This window comes from Gobius niger (genome assembly GCF_951799975.1).
Source record: "Gobius niger genome assembly, chromosome: 10".
Lineage (NCBI taxonomy): Eukaryota > Metazoa > Chordata > Actinopteri > Gobiiformes > Gobiidae > Gobius > Gobius niger.
The window spans coordinates 24,165,104-24,184,037 of record NC_136861.1 but is presented as its reverse complement, the minus strand read 5'-3'; the positions used below and the strand labels follow the sequence as shown (position 1 = coordinate 24,184,037).

Below are 18,934 nucleotides of genomic sequence, written 5' to 3'. Positions count from 1 at the left end.
TTCCAAACCACACCAGACGCTGGTCACAGACACTCACCACCACATTTGGTAAGTATTCTCACACAGTTTTTTCTGTATTTTGTACAATTTTGTCACTTTTAAATTTAATGTTGGTGAAAAATTGATTTTGGGGTCATTTACCATGCGTTTGCTCATGTGCAAAATGAGTAGCACATGCACAAGTCATGTCAGATTTGGGGCCATAATACTGTACAATATCAAACAGTAACGTAAATTAGCTAAAAGCTAACTGAAGGGCAATGTGCCAAAATAGCATATTTTATTGATAAATGACATAGACATAATATTTTAATGTGGTGTCGTGAAGGGTGTTTTTTTTTATAAGATTGTGGGGGGAACTTTGACATTTAGGACATTTAGGACCTTCCTGTTTAGCTGTGTACAAAAAAACAAAAACAAACAAACATCTGTACTATGAGCTGGAAGCAGACAGGTGGTTGCCATGTTTTTGCTTGGTTTAAAATATGTGTTTTCCTCTTTTCATGATGCACATTTTTGTTATCGATTTTTGTAAGGTAGAAATTAATTTAAATCTAATTATGTTTGGCTGTAGTGAGCTCTCTCACTTAGCAACCGGGCCTCGATGCTAATGCTAATGCTAATGCTAATGCTAATGCACGGCTAACACTTTTTCAGTGTGAGTTTTGCATTTGCTCTTGTACACAACATGTGACCTTAGAATATTCCACTGTGTGTCTTTAAATTTGCATTGGTACTTAAATGTTTCCTTTCGATTCTGAAGGTTGGTCCAGCGATCATGGTGGAAGAGGATCCTGAAGGCAGCCCCGAGGAGGTCCTCCTGTATCCAGACTTGGTTCCTGAGGCCTTCACCTTTAAGCAGAGCGATGTGCTCCGGCGCTGGGCTCTATGGATCACTGTGGACGCCGCACCTCACTGGAACAACCTGTCGGCCCTCATGGTGGTGCTTGGATGTTGCGCCATGTTCTCATACGACCCCTGCACCAACAGGGGCCCATTCTTGGAGGTAAGCCACTGTTTTGATGAAGTTTTCCAAAGGAGAGGGTACATGTTATGCATGTTTGAGCTTGTAACCATGTTTCCTCGCCAGAAACAGCATACCCGGTGTAGTATTTCATTTCATTCACAGAGTGAATGAAGGCCAGAGACTGCTAAAGCACTACAATTTGTTAGTTTGAACATTTTTGTGATGTTTATAGTTTCACTTCCCTATTGGACACTGACAAGAACTGACATAAATGCCGACCATGTTCTGTCAATGGGAAATGAGTCAAACTTTATCTCTAAAGGTTAAAGGTCAAAGTTTTTTTTTAAAGCACATTTAAAATGCAGTTGCCCATATATATATATATATATATATATATATATATATATGTATATGTATATATATATATATATATATATATATATATGTATATGTTTATAGTCTATGTCACTTCCTGTCAGCAGTTTAAACATTAAAATAAAAACAACTTTTCTTCACAACATAGATACAGACGGCATCTAGGGAATCGCCCATATATGGTCATGTTTGAAAACAGTTGAGGGGAAAACAATTTTGAAAAAAAATCTAAACTTTCTCTAATTATTCAAAAACTACTTTAACAAATGCTGAATTATGAAAATAGTTTTCTACTAAATAAAGATACAAAGACATGGAGAGGAGCAAAGTGGTTCAACAGCCCATAAATACATTAAAAAAAAACGGAGAATGCTAACATGTTAGCATCAAGCTAATGCTAACGCTAGCTAGTGCTTGCTATGACTGCCATTTTTTCACTTCTACAGAACAATCGGCTGTTAGAAAATATCCATATGGACCCGATTTAGACTTGACTTTATTTGTATGTGATAAATAAGTTCATATTCCACCAGAAAATGGCTAAAAAGAGTGAAAAATTGTGTTTCCCAAAAGATTCTATTTTCCCCTCAGCGAGGCCACGCCCCCTTCTATGACGAGATGCCGTCTGTGTCTATTTCTTCATTCAAATTGCTGCTTCACTGAAATAAAATTATAGTTATTACTTACAACAGATGTTATCCATGTAATAAATCATATTTACAATATGCACTAAATCTAAATTCCATGACAGCTGACTGGCTGCGTCAGAACTGTCGGACATTAAATACTGACAAAACAGTCTTGTACTTTACAAATAGAGGTAAACGCTTAGATTATCCAATTATTTTTATTGAAAATTCAACATTTTACTGGAAACACAGGTGTAACTCGGGACCCAACATTGTCATTCAAAAAAACTGTAAAAACACAGAAACACTTTAAGATTTAAAGTGCGTATTACAGGTTATAATACTTTTGACTTATTTAGATGAAGAACATCATTTTATTTCAGTGAAGCAGTAATTTAAGGAAGAAATGTTGGGCATTGGGCAAGGAAGTTATATATTTTTTTAAGCTCCTGACAGGAAGTGAGATAGATAGAGGGAAAGTTCCAGAGCAGTTTGACTCAATCATTTCCAATTGACATAACACGGTCGGCACGGCAACAGTTTAAAATGTTTGTCCTCTCTCTATGTCACTTTCTGTCAGTGTTCAATAAAGTAAATGAAACTGTAAACATCACTTAAATGGTCAAACTACAGAAAGCTGAGAAAAAGTTTTAACAAAATGTTAAATATAATTGTGTGAACTATGTTTTACATATGCACTTTAACTTGTCCAACTTTAGATACACACGGGGGTCTCTTACCACTGAGGCGTCCCATTTGTCCCTAAACTCTCTAATCTTGTCACATTTTATGGATGGTATATGGATATGTTCTGGATGCGTCCTGGTCGCCTCCCTCGGGAGGTGTTCCTGTTGGGAGGAGGCCGTGTTCGAAGCCCAGGACACGCTGGAGGGACTATGTCTCTGAGCTGGCCTGGTGTCACCTCAGAGTTCCCCCAGGACAGCTGTGTGGGTCAGGCAGTCTGGGCATCTTCGTGACCCGGCCCCGGATAAAGCGGAAGAGGATGAATGGATGGATGGAAAACTTTAGCCATTTCTTTAGTTTCTATTTAGCTTTAATCTCTATTTATTTATCTGGATATTTCAGTCATAGTTTGTCTCATTAGCCTCTTAAACCTCACCTTAACCAAGTGCATTTTCTCCAGTTCAGTTTTACCCAAATCTAAAAGCTTCTGTAAGGCCATTTGAAAGCTTAGACCTTCAAAACAGATTCCAACTTTTTTACTTTCTTGATTTTAACGATTTGCTGATTTATTGTTGCTTCTTCATCACTCTGTACTCGTGTTTTGTCGCTTTTTTGATGTTTTTGACATTTTTCCTTATTTGTCATGTTTTCGTCCCTTTTTCATCTTATGTTTGTCGCCCTTTTGTCACTTTTTTGCCTTTAGAGAAAAAAATGTGCTGAACTACTTTGACTTTATATTCGTGAAAGTAATGCTTTGTTTTGTCATACAGCTGGTGGACACCCTGGTCACGGTGTTTTTCTCCATCGAGCTCGCCATGAGAGTCTTAGCCCTGGGGCTGTCCGGGGCGGACGGAACGTTCCTGCGCGACCACTACAACAAGCTGGACCTGATCATCTTGATCGCCGAGTAAGTTGATCGTCATAAGTTGAAGTGCAAATGACAAGTGACCCTCATTTTATAGCATGATCATATTGGAAGCCACACCGCACAACAACCCATCCAGCTGTTAAGGGTGAAAAGAACATTGCTAAAAGCATCTGACCGATCAATTGGATCTGTGCAAGTCGGTTTTATTATATCACTATCCCATCAGACGAATAATATTTAGCAAACATAAACACCTGTCATATGCACTTTATAATGTCATTGCTCCTGGATGTTACATTTGCAATATGAGGTGGTGAAAGTATTGATTGTTCACGCAGTGTTTGAAGTGGAGAGTTTTAACAAGTTTACTCCCTTAATGTATTAGTTTTCATGTCAGAGAAGAAAAATTACAAAACCTACCCAGTGCGATGCTTATTTTATGATGCATCCACTTATGCAATGAAACAGCCACTATAGATCCAGACGCCATCTCTGGAATCGCCCACATATGGTCATGTTTGAAGCAGTTGAGGGGGAAAAGCAAAGAGGAGAATAAATCTAAACTTTCTATAATTAGTACTACAAAACTACTTTAACAAATGCTGAATTATGAATAGTTTTCTACCCCATAAAGATACAAAGCAAAGCAAAAGGGTTCAACAGCCCATAATTGACTCTGTGCATAACTTCAAATCATGACAATGCTGCCCAAGAAGAGACTTCCTGTTTTGATCTTACACGCCAAAATAAAAGCACGCAGCTCGTCTCATTGATTAGTTCAGCAGGTACTTGCAACATTACAAGAACGTAATTAAATGCACACATTGAGTGTGTCTCTTAATAGTTAGGCAGAAAGACAGTTGAACTAATGAATAAGATGGTGCTTTTATTTTGATGTGCTGGATCGAAACAGGAAGTCACTTCTTGGGTGGCGTTGTTGTGATTTGAAGTTATGCACAGTCAATACATTTGTTAAGTTTACCTTCTTCCATGTCACTTAATGTTTGTGTTCAATAAGGAAGTGAAACTATAAACATCACAAAAGTGGCCAAACTAAAGAAATGTGGTTACAATCTTTAGCAAAATCTGGTCAAATCTTGCAAAAATGGTGTCTAGTGTGTCATATGCACTTTATGAAGAAATGTTGGGCAGAAAAGTTATTTTTATTTGAGGTTTTAACCTCTTACCCCTCGCCTGAACCAAGTGCATTTCCTCCAGGTCGGCTTGACCCAAATCGAAAAGCTTCTCGACTGGAGAACAGTGTAATATTCCATTTCAAAACCTGATCCTAGCTTTTTTTGTCACGTTGTCGCCGTGTTTTTGTCAAATATTTGAAGCGTTTTTACGTGTTTTTTGTCGCTTTTTCTTGCTTTTTTATCGCTTCATTTGTTGCTTTTTGGTCATGTTTTTGCCATGTTTCTGTTACTCCTGTCAGTCTCTTCTTACCCTTGTTTTTGTCACATTTTGTTGAGTTTTTGACGCTTTTTTGTCACATTTTAGTTGCGTTATTCTGACGTTTTTTTCCCAGATAATTTTTAATTTGCGTAATGCAAAACTGCAGAAAATGTCCTTGGTTCAGGTGGGGGTTAAGTGGTTAAGCTACTGACAGGAAGTCACATAGATAGAGGTAAAGTTCCATAGCATTTTCCATATGTTTATTAAGCAATGATGTCATCGCTCTACTTCCGGGTCCAACAGAAATGTGTCTAATGTGTCATATGCACTTTAAGTACCTGAGCGTGCTGGTGAGGTGCTTGGGGACATGGGGTTCCTGGAAAGTGCAGTGTAGGACCCGCTCATGCCCGGCCTCTGTTGCTTTGACTCTGGCGGCGTGCGGTGTTGACAGGACACTGACAGAGATCCTAGTTGCAGCGAGAGGAGGCTCACTCTGCGACTAGCCCTCCAAAATATTAGACACTGCCTGATGTCGGTCGTAGCTCGTCTTTGGTCATACAACGGTTCTATTTTAACTCTTTGTCCCTGTCTCACTGTACGACCTACGACCTAAGATTTTACCCACGAAGAGTGATCGTTTGTCGCAGACGGCCAATATCGTGCAGGGTAAACCCGGCTTTCGTTTCATCATAAAAAGTAATTAAGTACGTTTTACGTTCTCTGGCGGACTATTAAAGGGGCTAGATGCAAGTTAGCCATTTTATACTCACTACTGCCACCTCAGGTCATACGTGTAACTGCAGCTTCTATATTAAAGGAATAGGCCACCGTTTTTACATACTGAGATATGTTCTTACCTTAGCTTTGACGAGTTCTTTAGGACATGTCTGGTCTTCCCCTGTGCCCTCAGTCACGTAAACACAGCGCAGACGGCGTTAGCATTTAGCCTCTCCCTCTCTCCTCTATAGCTCCAAAACTGGTGAAGATAGAAGCTACCAAGCTCTTCCACGTTTTCCCTATTTAAATATGGTTATGTGAAGTGTTACACTACAAAGTATAATTACACAAAATTAAACAATGTGGATTTTCTAAGCGGATAAAAGGAGGAACTATAATGTAAGGCGTAGTAATACGAGGAGTAGTTTGGCATCCGCACAGTAAAGTGTAGATTACTGTGCGGATTTCGAACTACTCCTGGTATTTTTATCATTCAACTAAGTAGCTAGGCTAGCTACTAGCCTTGCTGCTTCTAGCCTAGCCAAACGCTGCAGCGCAACGCGCAAACCTTTGGGAACTATTTGTCGCGGAAGTCATTAAATAAACCTTTCGACCTTCATAAAAGCGTACGAAGTTTATGTTGTGTGTGTTCAGTTGGCAAATGGCCGTATAATAAGCGGAATAATGTATAGAACGCTTCAGGGTGAAACAAGAACCCTCTGCTTCGCGTCGGGGTCCGGTTCGCCCTGTCGGTACTTATTTTCCCGATAATGACCAGCGTTCTATACATTATCCCTTACTTAGTTCTACCAGTTAAAGACCTGAAAATTATGCTGACTCTCATTTGATTTGACAATTTAGAAAATCTTAGAAAAATGTCATTTGAACGCAGTGTATTTATGGGCTGTTGAACCACTTTGTTCTTCTCCATGTCTCTGTATTTTTATTTAGTAGAAAAATATATTCATAATTCAGCATTTGTTAAAGTAATGGTGGAGAAATGGGAGAAAGTTTATTTAGTTTTGGTTTTCTGTTCTCAAACATGACCATAAATGGGCATTTGCAAAGACGCCGTCTGTATCTAATTGACTCTGTGCATAACTTTAAATCATAGTAACGACGCCCAAGAAGTGACTTCCTGTTTTGATCCAGCACACCAAAATAAAAGCACCATCTTATTCATTAGTTCAGCAGTTCATTAGTTCAGGTTTCTTTCAGCCTAACTTTTAACAGGCGAAACACTTAAAATGTGTGCATTTAATTATATTCTTGTAATGTTGCAAGTACTTGCTGAACTAATCAATGGGATGAGCTGTCTGCTTTTATTTTGGCGTGCTGGATCAAAACAGGAAGTCACTTCTTGGGCGGCGATTTGAAGTCATGCACAGAGTCAGTTATGTGTCGTTGTGAACATGACTTTTCCTAAAACCTTTAACCTTTAACCTCCAACCCAATGCATTTTCTCCTATTCGGCTTTACCCAAATCTAAAAGCTTCTCGACTGGGGCTCACAGCCTATAGGCCAGAGTAACGCCTCATTTGAACGCTAAGACCTGCAAAACTGATTGTAACTTTTTTTATTGCATTTTTGTTGTGTTGTAATCACATATTTGTCATATACACTTACCTTTTAAAGTTTAAAACATACGGTAAATGAAAGAACATTGTTGCTTTCGTCTTCAGCATCGCAAGCATAACCCTGAAAGTGAAAGTTGATCTCTCCCTGTGGTCTGACATCCTCCGGCCCCTGCGAGTAGTCAGGAGAATCCCGCGTAAGTCCAAAGTGTCTCTGGTGAATCTGCCCGAGTCGCCGTGAATAGCTCAACTGTTAAAAATCTCTCTTATCTGTCCTCGCAGACATGCGCATGTTCGTGGCCATGCTCTCTGAGATCCTGCCCATGTTCCTGACCATCGTGGCCGTGTGCTTCCTGGTGTTTGTCATTTTTGGAACAGTCGCCGTTCAGCTTTGGTCAGGAGAGCTGAACCGGCGCTGTTTTCTGGACGAGGATGCGGCGTAAGTACAAAAAAGCGACACTGCATCACATTTCAAGTACTTTCTCTACGGCTGTTTTTATCTGTGGAAACTCTGTCCTTATTGGAAACATTTGAAATCAATGGAGTTCTCGTCCGCACAGATGCATTTGGAAGCGACACTGCTCTTTTTTCTCCTTTTTGATATTGATTCAGTAACAATCTATGCTTATAGTTATCGCCTGTTATGTTCACAGCAATTACAACCGGTCGATGCCCCCATACTACGGGAAGAACAGGATGCTGCCGTTCCTGTGCTCTGCCCCGGGCCGCCACGGCATGCGAACCTGTGAAGACATCCCGGCCTACATCGACAACGGCACATTCTGCACCCTGCATCCAGACGACCTGTTCGATCCAAGCGTCAACCTCACCGGGGAGTGCGTGGACTGGAATGAGCTCTACAACACATGCAGCAACAGCGAGGACAACCCGTTCCGGAACACCGTCAACTTTGATAACATCGGATACGCGCTCATCTCCATTTTCCAGGTAGATGTCGTTTCAGACCAAAGAGGAAGCATTCATTTAACCTCCTACCCTCCGCCTGAATCAAGCACATTTTCTCCAGTTTGGCTTTACCCAAATCTAAAAGCTTCTTGACTGGAGCTTACAGCCTGTAGGCCAGTGTAATGCCTCATTTGTGTTTTTCATCCCCGTTTTTGACGCTATTTGGATGCTTTTTTTCAAGAAGCTTTTAGATTTGGGTAAAGCCAAAACTGAGAGAATGCGCTTGGTTCGGGTGGGGGTTAACGGGTTAACCAAAACTTCTCTTCAGACTTTATTTTCAGTATGTTTGATGAGCTCATGTAACCTCTTTGAGCTTATGTTTGAAAACTCTCCCTCCTGTTCAGTGGGTCAACATTTCCAGGCTTTAGTGCCTTGTAGGTGAAGGCTGATTGTCCCAAAGTAGTTTTACACCTGAGGACAGGACAACCCTTGCTCTGAGCTCCTCTGGTCCTACAGGCCGTGGCCCTGAGATAGGGAAACCCAGTGGAAAGCCCAGTGACTCCAGTGACGGTCTCTGCTGCTTCACAAAGGCCAGAGTTTGCCCCGGTCTGATCCTCTGCCCCGCAGTCACTCTGAGCAGAGACACACTTAACTCCGTCCCCTTTTCCATTGAGACTCCATAGAGACGGCTGTCAATCACAGCAGAGCTCGAGGCACGAGGAGGATAAAACAAAAACATTTTTGTTTTTATGAAGTTTTACTTTAAAGAGCAAACAAGGAATATTTAAAACAGGAAAACAATTTCAAATAATTGTATGTCAGGAATCTAAATATAAATTGGCTGGACTCTCCTGAGCTCATATGAACGTGAAATTATTTTCATTAAAATCATAATCATCCATGCTCCATATTCCCTGCCCTCAGAGAAACCACCAGTAACACTTTAGATTATCCATCCATCCATGCATCCATCCATCCATCCATCCATCCATTTTCTTCCGCTTTATCCGGGGCCGGGTCGCGGGGGCAGCAGTCTCAGCAGAGATGCCCAAACATCCCGATCCACACACCTCCTCCAGCTGTTCTGGGGGGACCCCGAGGCGACACCAGGCCAGCTCGGAGACATAGTCCCACCAGCGTGCCCTGGGCCTTCCACGAGGTCTTGTCCCACTAGGACATGCCTGGAACACCTCCCGCGGGAGGCGACCAGGAGGCATCCGGAAAAGATGCCCGAGCCACCTCAGCTGCTCCTTTCGACATGGAGGAGCAGCGACTCTACTCCGAGCTGCTCCCGGGTAACTGAGCTCCTCACCCGATCTCGGAGGGTGCGCCCAGCCACCCTGCGAAGGAAACTCATTTGGGCCGCTTGTATTCGCGATCTTGTCCTTTCGGTCATTACCCAAATCTCACGACCATAGGTGAGAGTGGGAGCGTAGATCGATCGGTAAATCTTTAGATTACAGCCCTCAAATTCCATGTGTAGGTACAGGAAACAAGAAAGTGATTACACATTTAAGTACAGGTCATTACACATCATTAAAGTGCAAGGTTTAATAACTGTGTTCGAAGAGTAATAAAGGTGTACAAGATGTAGGTGTAACAAAGGGCTACAGAGTCTCTCACTCTAGATTAAAGCTCGCGCTCATGTGTATTTGTGATAATACTAAAAATGACAATTTGAGGCAAAAAATTAGAAAAAAAAAATGGGGGAAAATGGGGCAAACATGGTGTGAGATGCTGTGTCTTTTTTCCAGGCGGTCACCTTAGAGGGATGGACTACGATCATGTACATGGTCATGGATGCCTACTCCTTCTGGTCGTTCCTGTTCTTCGTCATCCTCACCATCGTAAGTGCACTTGTCTTCATGATGCATCCTGTGCGAGAGCTGAATGAGTTTTCTCTGGACAGATCGGCGCATTTGTCATGCTGAATGTGTGTGCCGTCGTCATCACGGCACAGTTCTCTGAGACCATGGACCAACATAAGCATGACGACGACCAAGGGTTCCTGGAGACCATGCTCAACAAGATCATCTCCTGGGCTACCAGGTAAGAAGCTCTGAGATCGAATGTTTTTGTGTGTTTTCATCCTCCTATTTTGACGCTTTTTTTTTTCAAGAAGCTTTTAGATTTGGGTAAAGTCAAACTGGAAAAAATGTGCTCGGTTAAGGCGGTTAAGAGACCAGATCACACAGATCTCACACATATTTTCAGAAACTGCAAGGTCTTAGCTTTTAAATGAGGCGTCGCATTGGCCTATGAGCTGTAAACAAAAATGTGACAAAAACTCAACAAAAAAGCGACAAATTGACACTGCGCATAGCTTCAAATCATAACAACGGCGCCCAAGAAGTGACTTCCTGTTTTGATCTAGAACGCCAAAATAAAAGCTCACAGCTCATCTGATTGATTAGTTCAGTAGGTACCTGCAACATTACAAGAATATAATTACATGCACACATTTTGTGTTTGTCTGTTAATAGTTAGGCAGAAAGAAAGTTGAACGAATGAATAAGATGGTGCTTTTATTTTGGTGTGCTGGATTGAAACAGGAAGTCACTTGATTGTTTTGATTTAAAGTTATGCACAACAACAAAAAACACAACAAAAGGGGGACAAAAAATATGAATGCGATTAATGCGCGTACATTCAAATCTGCAAGGCCACTGCTCTTTTCATCGGCCTCTTTCTCTCTTTAGGTTTTGGTCAGACAATCCTTGGTGCAGAGCAGTGGCTGCGTCATGGGAAAGGCTCTACAGTCTCCAGGCGGTGCAGAGGTTCCTCTCCTGGTGGACGCCAGTGAGGGCCGAACTCAAGAAAGTTGTGGACAGCAAGCTGTTCGATCAAGTCATGCTTCTGTTCGCGATCGCGAGCACCGCCGTAATCGCAGCTGAACACCACGACCAGGTAACTCTTCTTTCAGGCAATCTGACTGTGCTGGTGACCTTTCAACTCAGGACGCAGGGAAAGTGCCCTGGCTTTTCTTTGTCTTCAATAACTTTCTGTTCCACCAAAGAGCAAGAACCACAGTATTTCAGCACAGTATCTCTTTACAGACTTGTCCATAGTCCCTTGCAATTATTTGAAATGATCAAATGTCAAATATCGATGTTTAGGTCACAGTAAATGTCCACTTTTCACATTTTAGAAAGGACTGAGATGTGTACTGCTGGACAAACACATGAATCACACCCTTTTCTGATCTCAACGTGGTGACTAGGGCTGGGTACTGTTTTTCCCAATACCGGCCCTTTAATGATCCCTGGTTTTCTATACCGATGTCTGAACGATACTTTTTCCAATACATTTACTTTAGTATTTGTCACCTAGAACCAGAAAACAGGACAAGAATGTGCGGAAGATGTGGCAAAATTAAGGAAATATTGTGTAAAAAAATGGGTGAAAATGTGGAATGAATTGAGGGAAAAATTGGGGAAGATGGGGGGGGAAATGGCAGAAATATAGAAAAATGTTTGTAATAAAAGTTAGCAAAAATGAGGGAAACAAATTGGAAAAGGAGAAAAAAATTATGGCAATATGGGTGATAAAATGTGAAAAAAGTGCTTTAGTGAAGTCTATGGAATAACAGCATCAACACAAGACCTAAAGATTTACTTTCATTTCTTCGATGCCAGTGACTCTGACCCGATTCCGATTACTTTCCCGCACCAATACAGTACTTAATAACTATTTTATTGTTCCCACTAGCCTGACGGAATGGACGACGCCATTTGGATCTGCGGAATCGTCTTCGCCATCCTGTTTCTGCTGGAGATGCTCATGAAACTCGCCGCTCACTCGTGGGGCTATTTCAAAGACTTCCACAGAGTCGCGGAGTTTGTGACCGTTGTCGTCAGGTAGTTCAGACCCGAATCCGTCTGTCCTTCATGCCTCTCCAGACCTGGCTAACTCCTGCTTTTTGTGCGCAGCATCGGCGAGGTGATTTCCCGTACACGATACTCCGCGCTCTTCAAGTTCGCCCGCTGCGTGCTCTGCTCCAAGTTGCTCAGGAAGCTGCTGCTCGTGCTGTGGAAGACGCTACAGAAGGCAATCTGGCTCTGCGCACTACTGCTCCTCAGCATCTACTGGTACAGGTAAGATCCCACACCAACCCACAATCTGTTTGGGGAAGGTTCGAGGTGTTCATGCTTCTCCTGTAGGTTACTGATAGGGATGGGTACCGTTCGTTTTTTTCCGATACCAAGTACTTTAACGATACCTGCTTTTCGGTTCCGGTGCCTTAACGGTACTTTTTTCGATACCTATGTTATTTTAATTCAATAAAAATAACGTGTATTAAAAGTATAGTTCAGGAAAAAATCCTAAAACGGCACAGCAGAAGCTACACAGGAGCAGCAGCGTCGCCTGTGACTTTGTGTTTTGAGCACAATTTCCACTTAAGCAGTAATAAAAAGAAAGAAAGGACGTTATTACCTCTTAAGCTGCAGAGACAGGACAGATCCACATCAGGACATGGTTTTCTTTCAGCTAAACTTTTCTAAACACACTGCGCTGTTCGACGAAGCGAAAGCAACTTCACACGTCAAAGATCCTGACATGGTGTGAGCCTCACTCTGCCACTAACAATTTACCAAAACTGGACCAACAATGTCTAATACAGAGTGAGCGCTAACTTTCAACAAACAACAAACAATCTTTGATATTCCTGTCGCTGCAGCTGCTGTAAAGTTGTAAACAAGAGCACGTAAGCTCAGCCTCCGGGTCTGTCGCTAAAGGTAAAGACGTCTTTCTTGTTGTCACTGCTCTTTTTTGCTTTTCAGTTTGACTAAAAGCTCAAGTTTCTTATTCAGTCCTGGTTTAGTCCTGGTTCATAACTGATTTTGTTTAGCTCTGAATGAGAAAGAATTACAATTTTTCTATACCGCCTCGGTCGGTTCCAAGTAGGAACCGTTTAACGGTGCCCATCCCTAGTTACTGACATACATGAAAGATGTTTTGAACAAGCTAAATTAAGTGTTTAAAAACAGTTAAGGGGGAAAACAATTTGGAGAAAAATCTAAACTTTCTCTAATTATTCAAAAACTACTTTAACAAATGCTGAAATATGAATATACTATTTCTATTAAATAAAGATACAAAGACATGGAGAGGTGCAAAGTGGTTCAACAGCCCATAAATACATAAATAACGGAGAATGCTAACTTGATGCTATATGTTAGCATCGGGCCATCTGGCGAGAGGGCGTCGCTAATAAAGAGAGAAGAGGTCGACTGAGCCGTGGTTTATTACAAGCAGCTCTGGTCTCTGATGGCAGCCTCACATTCATGTCCTCATTTACATTGCGCTGCCTTGTGTTCTACCTAAAGGCTGTCACAGGTCAACTAAACACTTCATTACCGCTATCGTGAGCTGAACAATGTCCGTGTCCCAGGAGAAAACGATGTCGTCTACAGCTTGGCCGTAATTGTGTTAACGCACCCAAACAAAAGCACATGTTGTCCGGTACCGTCCGATGCATGCCTCTGTTCAAAGCTAATATTGTATACATGTGCCCTCTAAAGGAAAGAGGGGCTTCAAGGATTGAACTTCAACTGTTGTTTGTCGGATATACAGTATATAACACCATAACATAGCTCATTGTGTGTGTCTCATTGCAGTGTGCTCGGTATGCATATTTTCGGCTGCAAGACCAACTTCCTGTCCAGTCTGAATGACCCCATCCACGCCCGCCGGAACTTCGACAGCCTGCTGTGGGCCATGGTCACTGTGTTTCAGGTCGGTTCATTCACACGCAGTCTCTCACAGCCAATAAATAGAACATAAGCTTTTCTTTCAGCATGGATATTCTGAGTTTTATTCACAAAAGCCGTATTCGCATGGGATTAGAATGACCTGGGGACGTTGGTTATTTTTATCTGCATTCCCACCGGATCAGCAATGTCAGTAATTCACACAGGTTTACAGAAATTATGTTAGGATAATGGAAACTGAATGATGACAACAAGTCTCTTATTCATTCGTAGGTCTGGGCTCATTCTACACATTAGGACATGGCTGGAACATGTAGGGGGAGGAAAATACATAATTTTAACATTTTTAAACTCTGTATAGTCCCTTTAAGTCGCCAGACTAGTATTGACTGTATAGCTCAGTGCTCCTTATCTGTGAGCCTTCCCATTGCTGCTGATCCTCACCGAGGGTCACCAGGTCATGACATTGAAAAGCAGGACACTTAGGCTCAAAAGTGAGGACATATGAAACCTACAGGGTTAGTGCTAGATCGTATGCTCCGGAGGGACGGTCTGCTGTGATTTTGTATAGATCTATGAGTTGGTTTGTCTAAAAATACAAATAACCCTAATCCTAACCCTAAAGTTAACCCCTTAACTCCCACCTGAACCGAGCACATTTTGTTTGGCTTTACCCCAGTCCAAAAGCTTCTGGAAAAAAGGTGTGAAAATAGAAACAAAACTGAGACGAAAACAATGATGGAAATGTGACAAAAAAGTGACGAAAAATTGATGAAAAAGTTGCAAAAATGTCACAAAAATGTCACAAGAAATTGACATTAAATTGACGAAAAAATGACAAAAATGTCACAAAAAAATGACAAAAATGTCACAAAAAATTGATTAAAATTTGACGAAAAAAGGACAAAAATGTGAGAAAAAAGTGACAAAAATGTGAGAAAAAAATTGACCAAAAAATGATAAAAAATTGACAAAAAAATTACACAAATGTAACAAAAAATTGATGAAAAAATGACAAAAAATTGATTTAAAAAAATGACAAAAATGTGACGAAAAAATGGATTAAAAATGTGACAAAAAAAATTACAAAAATGTGATAAAAAAAATGACAAAACAGTTACAAAAATTTGTTGAATACCCAACAAAAAAATGTTGGGAAAAAAAATCTGATGACGTGAGGAAAAAGATCCTCTCGGTTCAGGCGGGAGTTAAGAGGTTAACCATTTCCCTGGCCCTAACCTTAATTTGTGTCATGATATCTCACGTTTTCACAGCAGACTGTCCCTCCGGAGCATACGATCTAGCACTAACCAACCTACAGGTGCTATATATATTTTAAATTATGTTACATCCATTTAGAATGTACAAATATCAATATTGTTGCATTGTAGGAATAGAAAATATAATTACGCCATATAGTTATTCTCTTTCATACTTTTTAAATGGATGAAAAAAAAGACAGCATTCATGTCTGGTCATTCTGGTCAAAATACGTTTTGAATCGATGTTGTCCTTATTTATACTTTATTATGCTGGTCAAAAACTTTCCAAACTCCAACTCGCACGGGACTAGAATTACCTTGGGAACTCGGAGTTTGTCAGTAATATTTCATCATTCTAATCCTGTGCGAATAGGGCACAAAATGCTAGTAGTAGATTAAGGATAGTTTTTGAGTATCCGCAGTATTCTTCTTAATGAATGCTGTCTGGTAAACATTTTTAATCGTCTGTTTGGATAGTTACAATGATCTTTCATTGTGCCGGGAAACTATGGCAGAATTCTACCAGTGCACAAAGTAAACAGTATGTGTGATCTTATGCCTGCGCAGATCCAGACCCTGAGCGACTGGAACCTTGTGATGTACACGGGCATGGAGGCCACCAACGCCTGGGCAGCACTGTTCTTCATCACGGTCATCGTGCTCTGCAAATACCTGCTGCTCAACGTGTTGGTCAGCATCGTCGTGGAGACGTTCCACGAGCAGGTACGTGTGCACTTTCACACCAGAGAAGTGAACGCTCCTGTAGATCACACTGAAATATTGCACTGCACTGTCTGGAGCACCGTTCCCTGGAGCGAACAGAGGCCTGGGCTTTGATTTGACAAATTCTCAAATATCCGCAGAGATCTTCACATTTTCGGATTAAACTGAGCCGTTAGAGAAATAAAAGTATTTATGAGCTATTTATCCATGTGCATTTCACTGATACGGATATATGTCCCTGTTTTTCTTGCAGATGGAACCGGACGGCGACGAGGTGAGTTTATTTACACTATTTTGCCTTCAAAGCACATGACTCAAACATTAATTAGACCCTGTAAGGTAACACTTTAGTGTAAGTGTGTAAGTGCAGGTAAATACACATTAAAGTGTAAGGTTAAATAACTGTGTGTACGTGTAACAAAGGCCTACAAGGTGTAACAAAGGTGGACATAGCGTCTCACTTTAGACTACAGCCCGCGGGGCATTAAAAAGCATTAAAAGTGATTAAATTGTGCCAAAATCAAGGCCTTAAATGTCATCAAGAATTCAATTGGATTCAAACTGGCATTAGATCAAACTTTATCTGAAAATGCTGATGTTACTCAACACTTTTTGCAGTATAAGTTCATCGAAAATACGAAAACTATGGACTAAAACATATTCAGCTGCAGTTTGGACTGAAATTGACTTTTGTTGTTCAAAAGTTTCTCGTTTTGTCCAATTCTCTTTCCTCTGTTTGATTAAAAGTTTGCAAATCTTAAGAAATTTGAAAGCTACAAACTGATATTAATGGTTCTTTTTCCTTGCATTGTTGCCATGTTGTCGTCACTTTGCACTCGGTTAAAGTGGGGGTTAAGAGGTTAAGAATGACATTACAAAGCTGTGTACACCTTTGTTACACCATGTTTACAATTAATAATGCATTGGTTTTACATAGCGCTTTTCTGGACACTCAAAGACGCTTTACATTGCATTATTCATTCACTCCATACTCGGTGGTGGTAAGCTTCTATTGTAGCCACAGCTGCCCTGGGGTAGACTGACGGAAGAGAGGCAACCAGTCTGCACCCCTCCGACCACCACCAACCACTCACTACATTCGCTAGGCTTCCTGGTGGTAACCAAACGGTCTCCCATCCAAGTACCGACCAGGCCCTTCCCTGCTTAGCTTCCAAGGTCTGACAGGATTGGGCAGAGCAAAGGCGGTGTGGCCAATTGTGACACTTTGAACTCATGGGCTGTCATCTGAAGTGTTGCTAATTGGAATGCTTAAAGCCACAGTGTGGAGCATTCCTGAGCAACATATTGCTGGGAATGTGGGGGTTGTATCATCACGCAATGGCTCTACATTCAAGTTGGAATTCTTTTAAAAGGCTGCCATGTATTGTTAGTTGTTACTTGCCGAATTTTGTCAGTTCAAGCCATTTCTCGCTTCCCTTAATGCTCGGCTTGCTAGTTTCTTTTTTTACCAGGCTATGCAATTTCTGCGGTGTAAATGCTCAAAATATTTCATCTTCTTTCCCCTAGGACGTTGCCAACAGCGCGGCAGCTTGTCAGCCAGAGGCAGCGGTGAGTTTGTTTTCGTGCATGTTTTCCAGTAATCCTGCTGCATATTCAGTCCCTATCTCCCTCTTCCACACCCCACACTCCCATATACGTCACACAGAGTCCTCCGTGGAGTTTTAACATCCGGGAAACCTTCACCAAACTTGTTCTGTTCGTGTCCGAATGGTCAAACTCCTGGTTAGCCTGTTTGCGCGTCGCTTTCGTGGAGGATGATTTAGGGCACATTCACAACCCCGTCTTGATCCGAATAGAATAATATCGTACTTTCAGAGTGGAAAGTCAGATCCGAGAGTCTCAAGAATGAAACGTTTCCTTTATCCCGTAGAACCTCGAGGTGGCCAACCCAGACAACATCGTTTTGGACCCAGAGAACCCCGCGGCAGCTCGGCCTCCAGCGGCAGCGGTGAGTTTGCCGTGTCACGGGACTTATGCTCCGTCCACACCAAACTCGATTTGGGCGTCAAAAACGCGCGTCACGCCCGTTGTTGGACGCCTGTGCTCATTCAAGTCAGACGCTCGTAACCAAGCGTCAAGACGCTCTCGACGCGCGTCAAGAGCGTCGTCGTGGAGCGCGTTGGGAGCCGTTGTCAGTTATCAGTTATCAACATGGATGACATAGAGAGAGTGGCTTGGCTTTTATTGCTTCATAAAGCCAGATAACGTCGTCTACGGGCTCGTCGGCGCCGTGTCTGGATTCATGAGATCGTCCGAAGGCGTTCTCAGTTTTGCGAGTTTCACCATTTGCTCCAGGAGCTGCGCTCGGACGAGAGTCGCTTTCAACGGTACTTCCGCCGCTTTTAATCCTGGTGTTTAGATAAAGAAGCACTGATGTGTCTTTCTAAAAAAAAAAAAGTCCCAGAGCGGCTGTAGCTCCGGTTCACAAAGAAGCTACGTCCGTGACTTGCGACTTGTTGACATCTGTGGGGCTGGCGTAGAATCTGCCCCGGTGGCTTAGCTACAACGTACGTCACTATGGGGAGAAAGCTCCTGATTGGTCGACGCTCGCGAATTTCGCCAAAAAGTTCAACATTTCCCAACTCGAGCGTCGGCCGCGCTCGACGCCCTGGAGGCGCGTCAAACGCTCACCAAGCGCGAAAAACCTCAAAACGCGCCGCGGAGGAGGCGCGTGACGCGCTGCGGGACATCTTGACGCCCCCCGGAGGCGCGTCCTCCATGTATTTTAAATGTAAACCTGACGCTTTGGAGGCGCCAAAACGAGTTTGGTGTGGACGGAGCATTATTTATGCATTGACTTTTCCATGTTTGCAGACTCTGTTCGTAGGATCTGATTGGCTGAGCGGCGTTGAGGCAGACGTTCTTTAAGCTTTCAGTCATTTTTTCATGTTTCGTGCACTTGACAAACAGGAAGCAGCTGTGACTTGTGCACCTGCAGGGCCAGACAAACTCTCCTCTCGTCCGGCAGCAGATTCACTGTCCGAAATAAAATAAAAAATTCCCTGTAGGACCCTGTGAGCGGCAAACCTGATGATATTGTTCCTTGCCCTGATGACAGCGCGTTTTTCCATGTCATGTGACTTTTTCCATTGTTTTTGCAGA

The 18,934-nt window shown here is 42.1% G+C and overlaps 1 protein-coding gene across 1 annotated transcript; it reads left to right on the top strand.

The window, feature by feature from the left end:
• Nucleotides 1-778: 778 nt before the first annotated feature.
• On the top strand, nt 779-18,700 carry LOC306969575 (voltage-dependent T-type calcium channel subunit alpha-1I-like; the record flags this gene model as incomplete). The annotated part of the gene is made up of 15 exons (XM_079565238.1): nt 779-1,006; nt 3,426-3,562; nt 7,318-7,406; nt 7,492-7,648; nt 7,863-8,157; nt 9,870-9,962; nt 10,025-10,164; nt 10,815-11,022; nt 11,824-11,972; nt 12,045-12,209; nt 13,734-13,851; nt 15,656-15,811; nt 16,065-16,085; nt 17,703-17,780; nt 18,647-18,700. The coding sequence occupies 15 exons, from the start codon at nt 779-781 to the stop codon at nt 18,698-18,700; spliced, it is 2,088 nt and encodes a 695-aa protein (XP_079421364.1).
• Nucleotides 18,701-18,934: the final 234 nt, after the last annotated feature.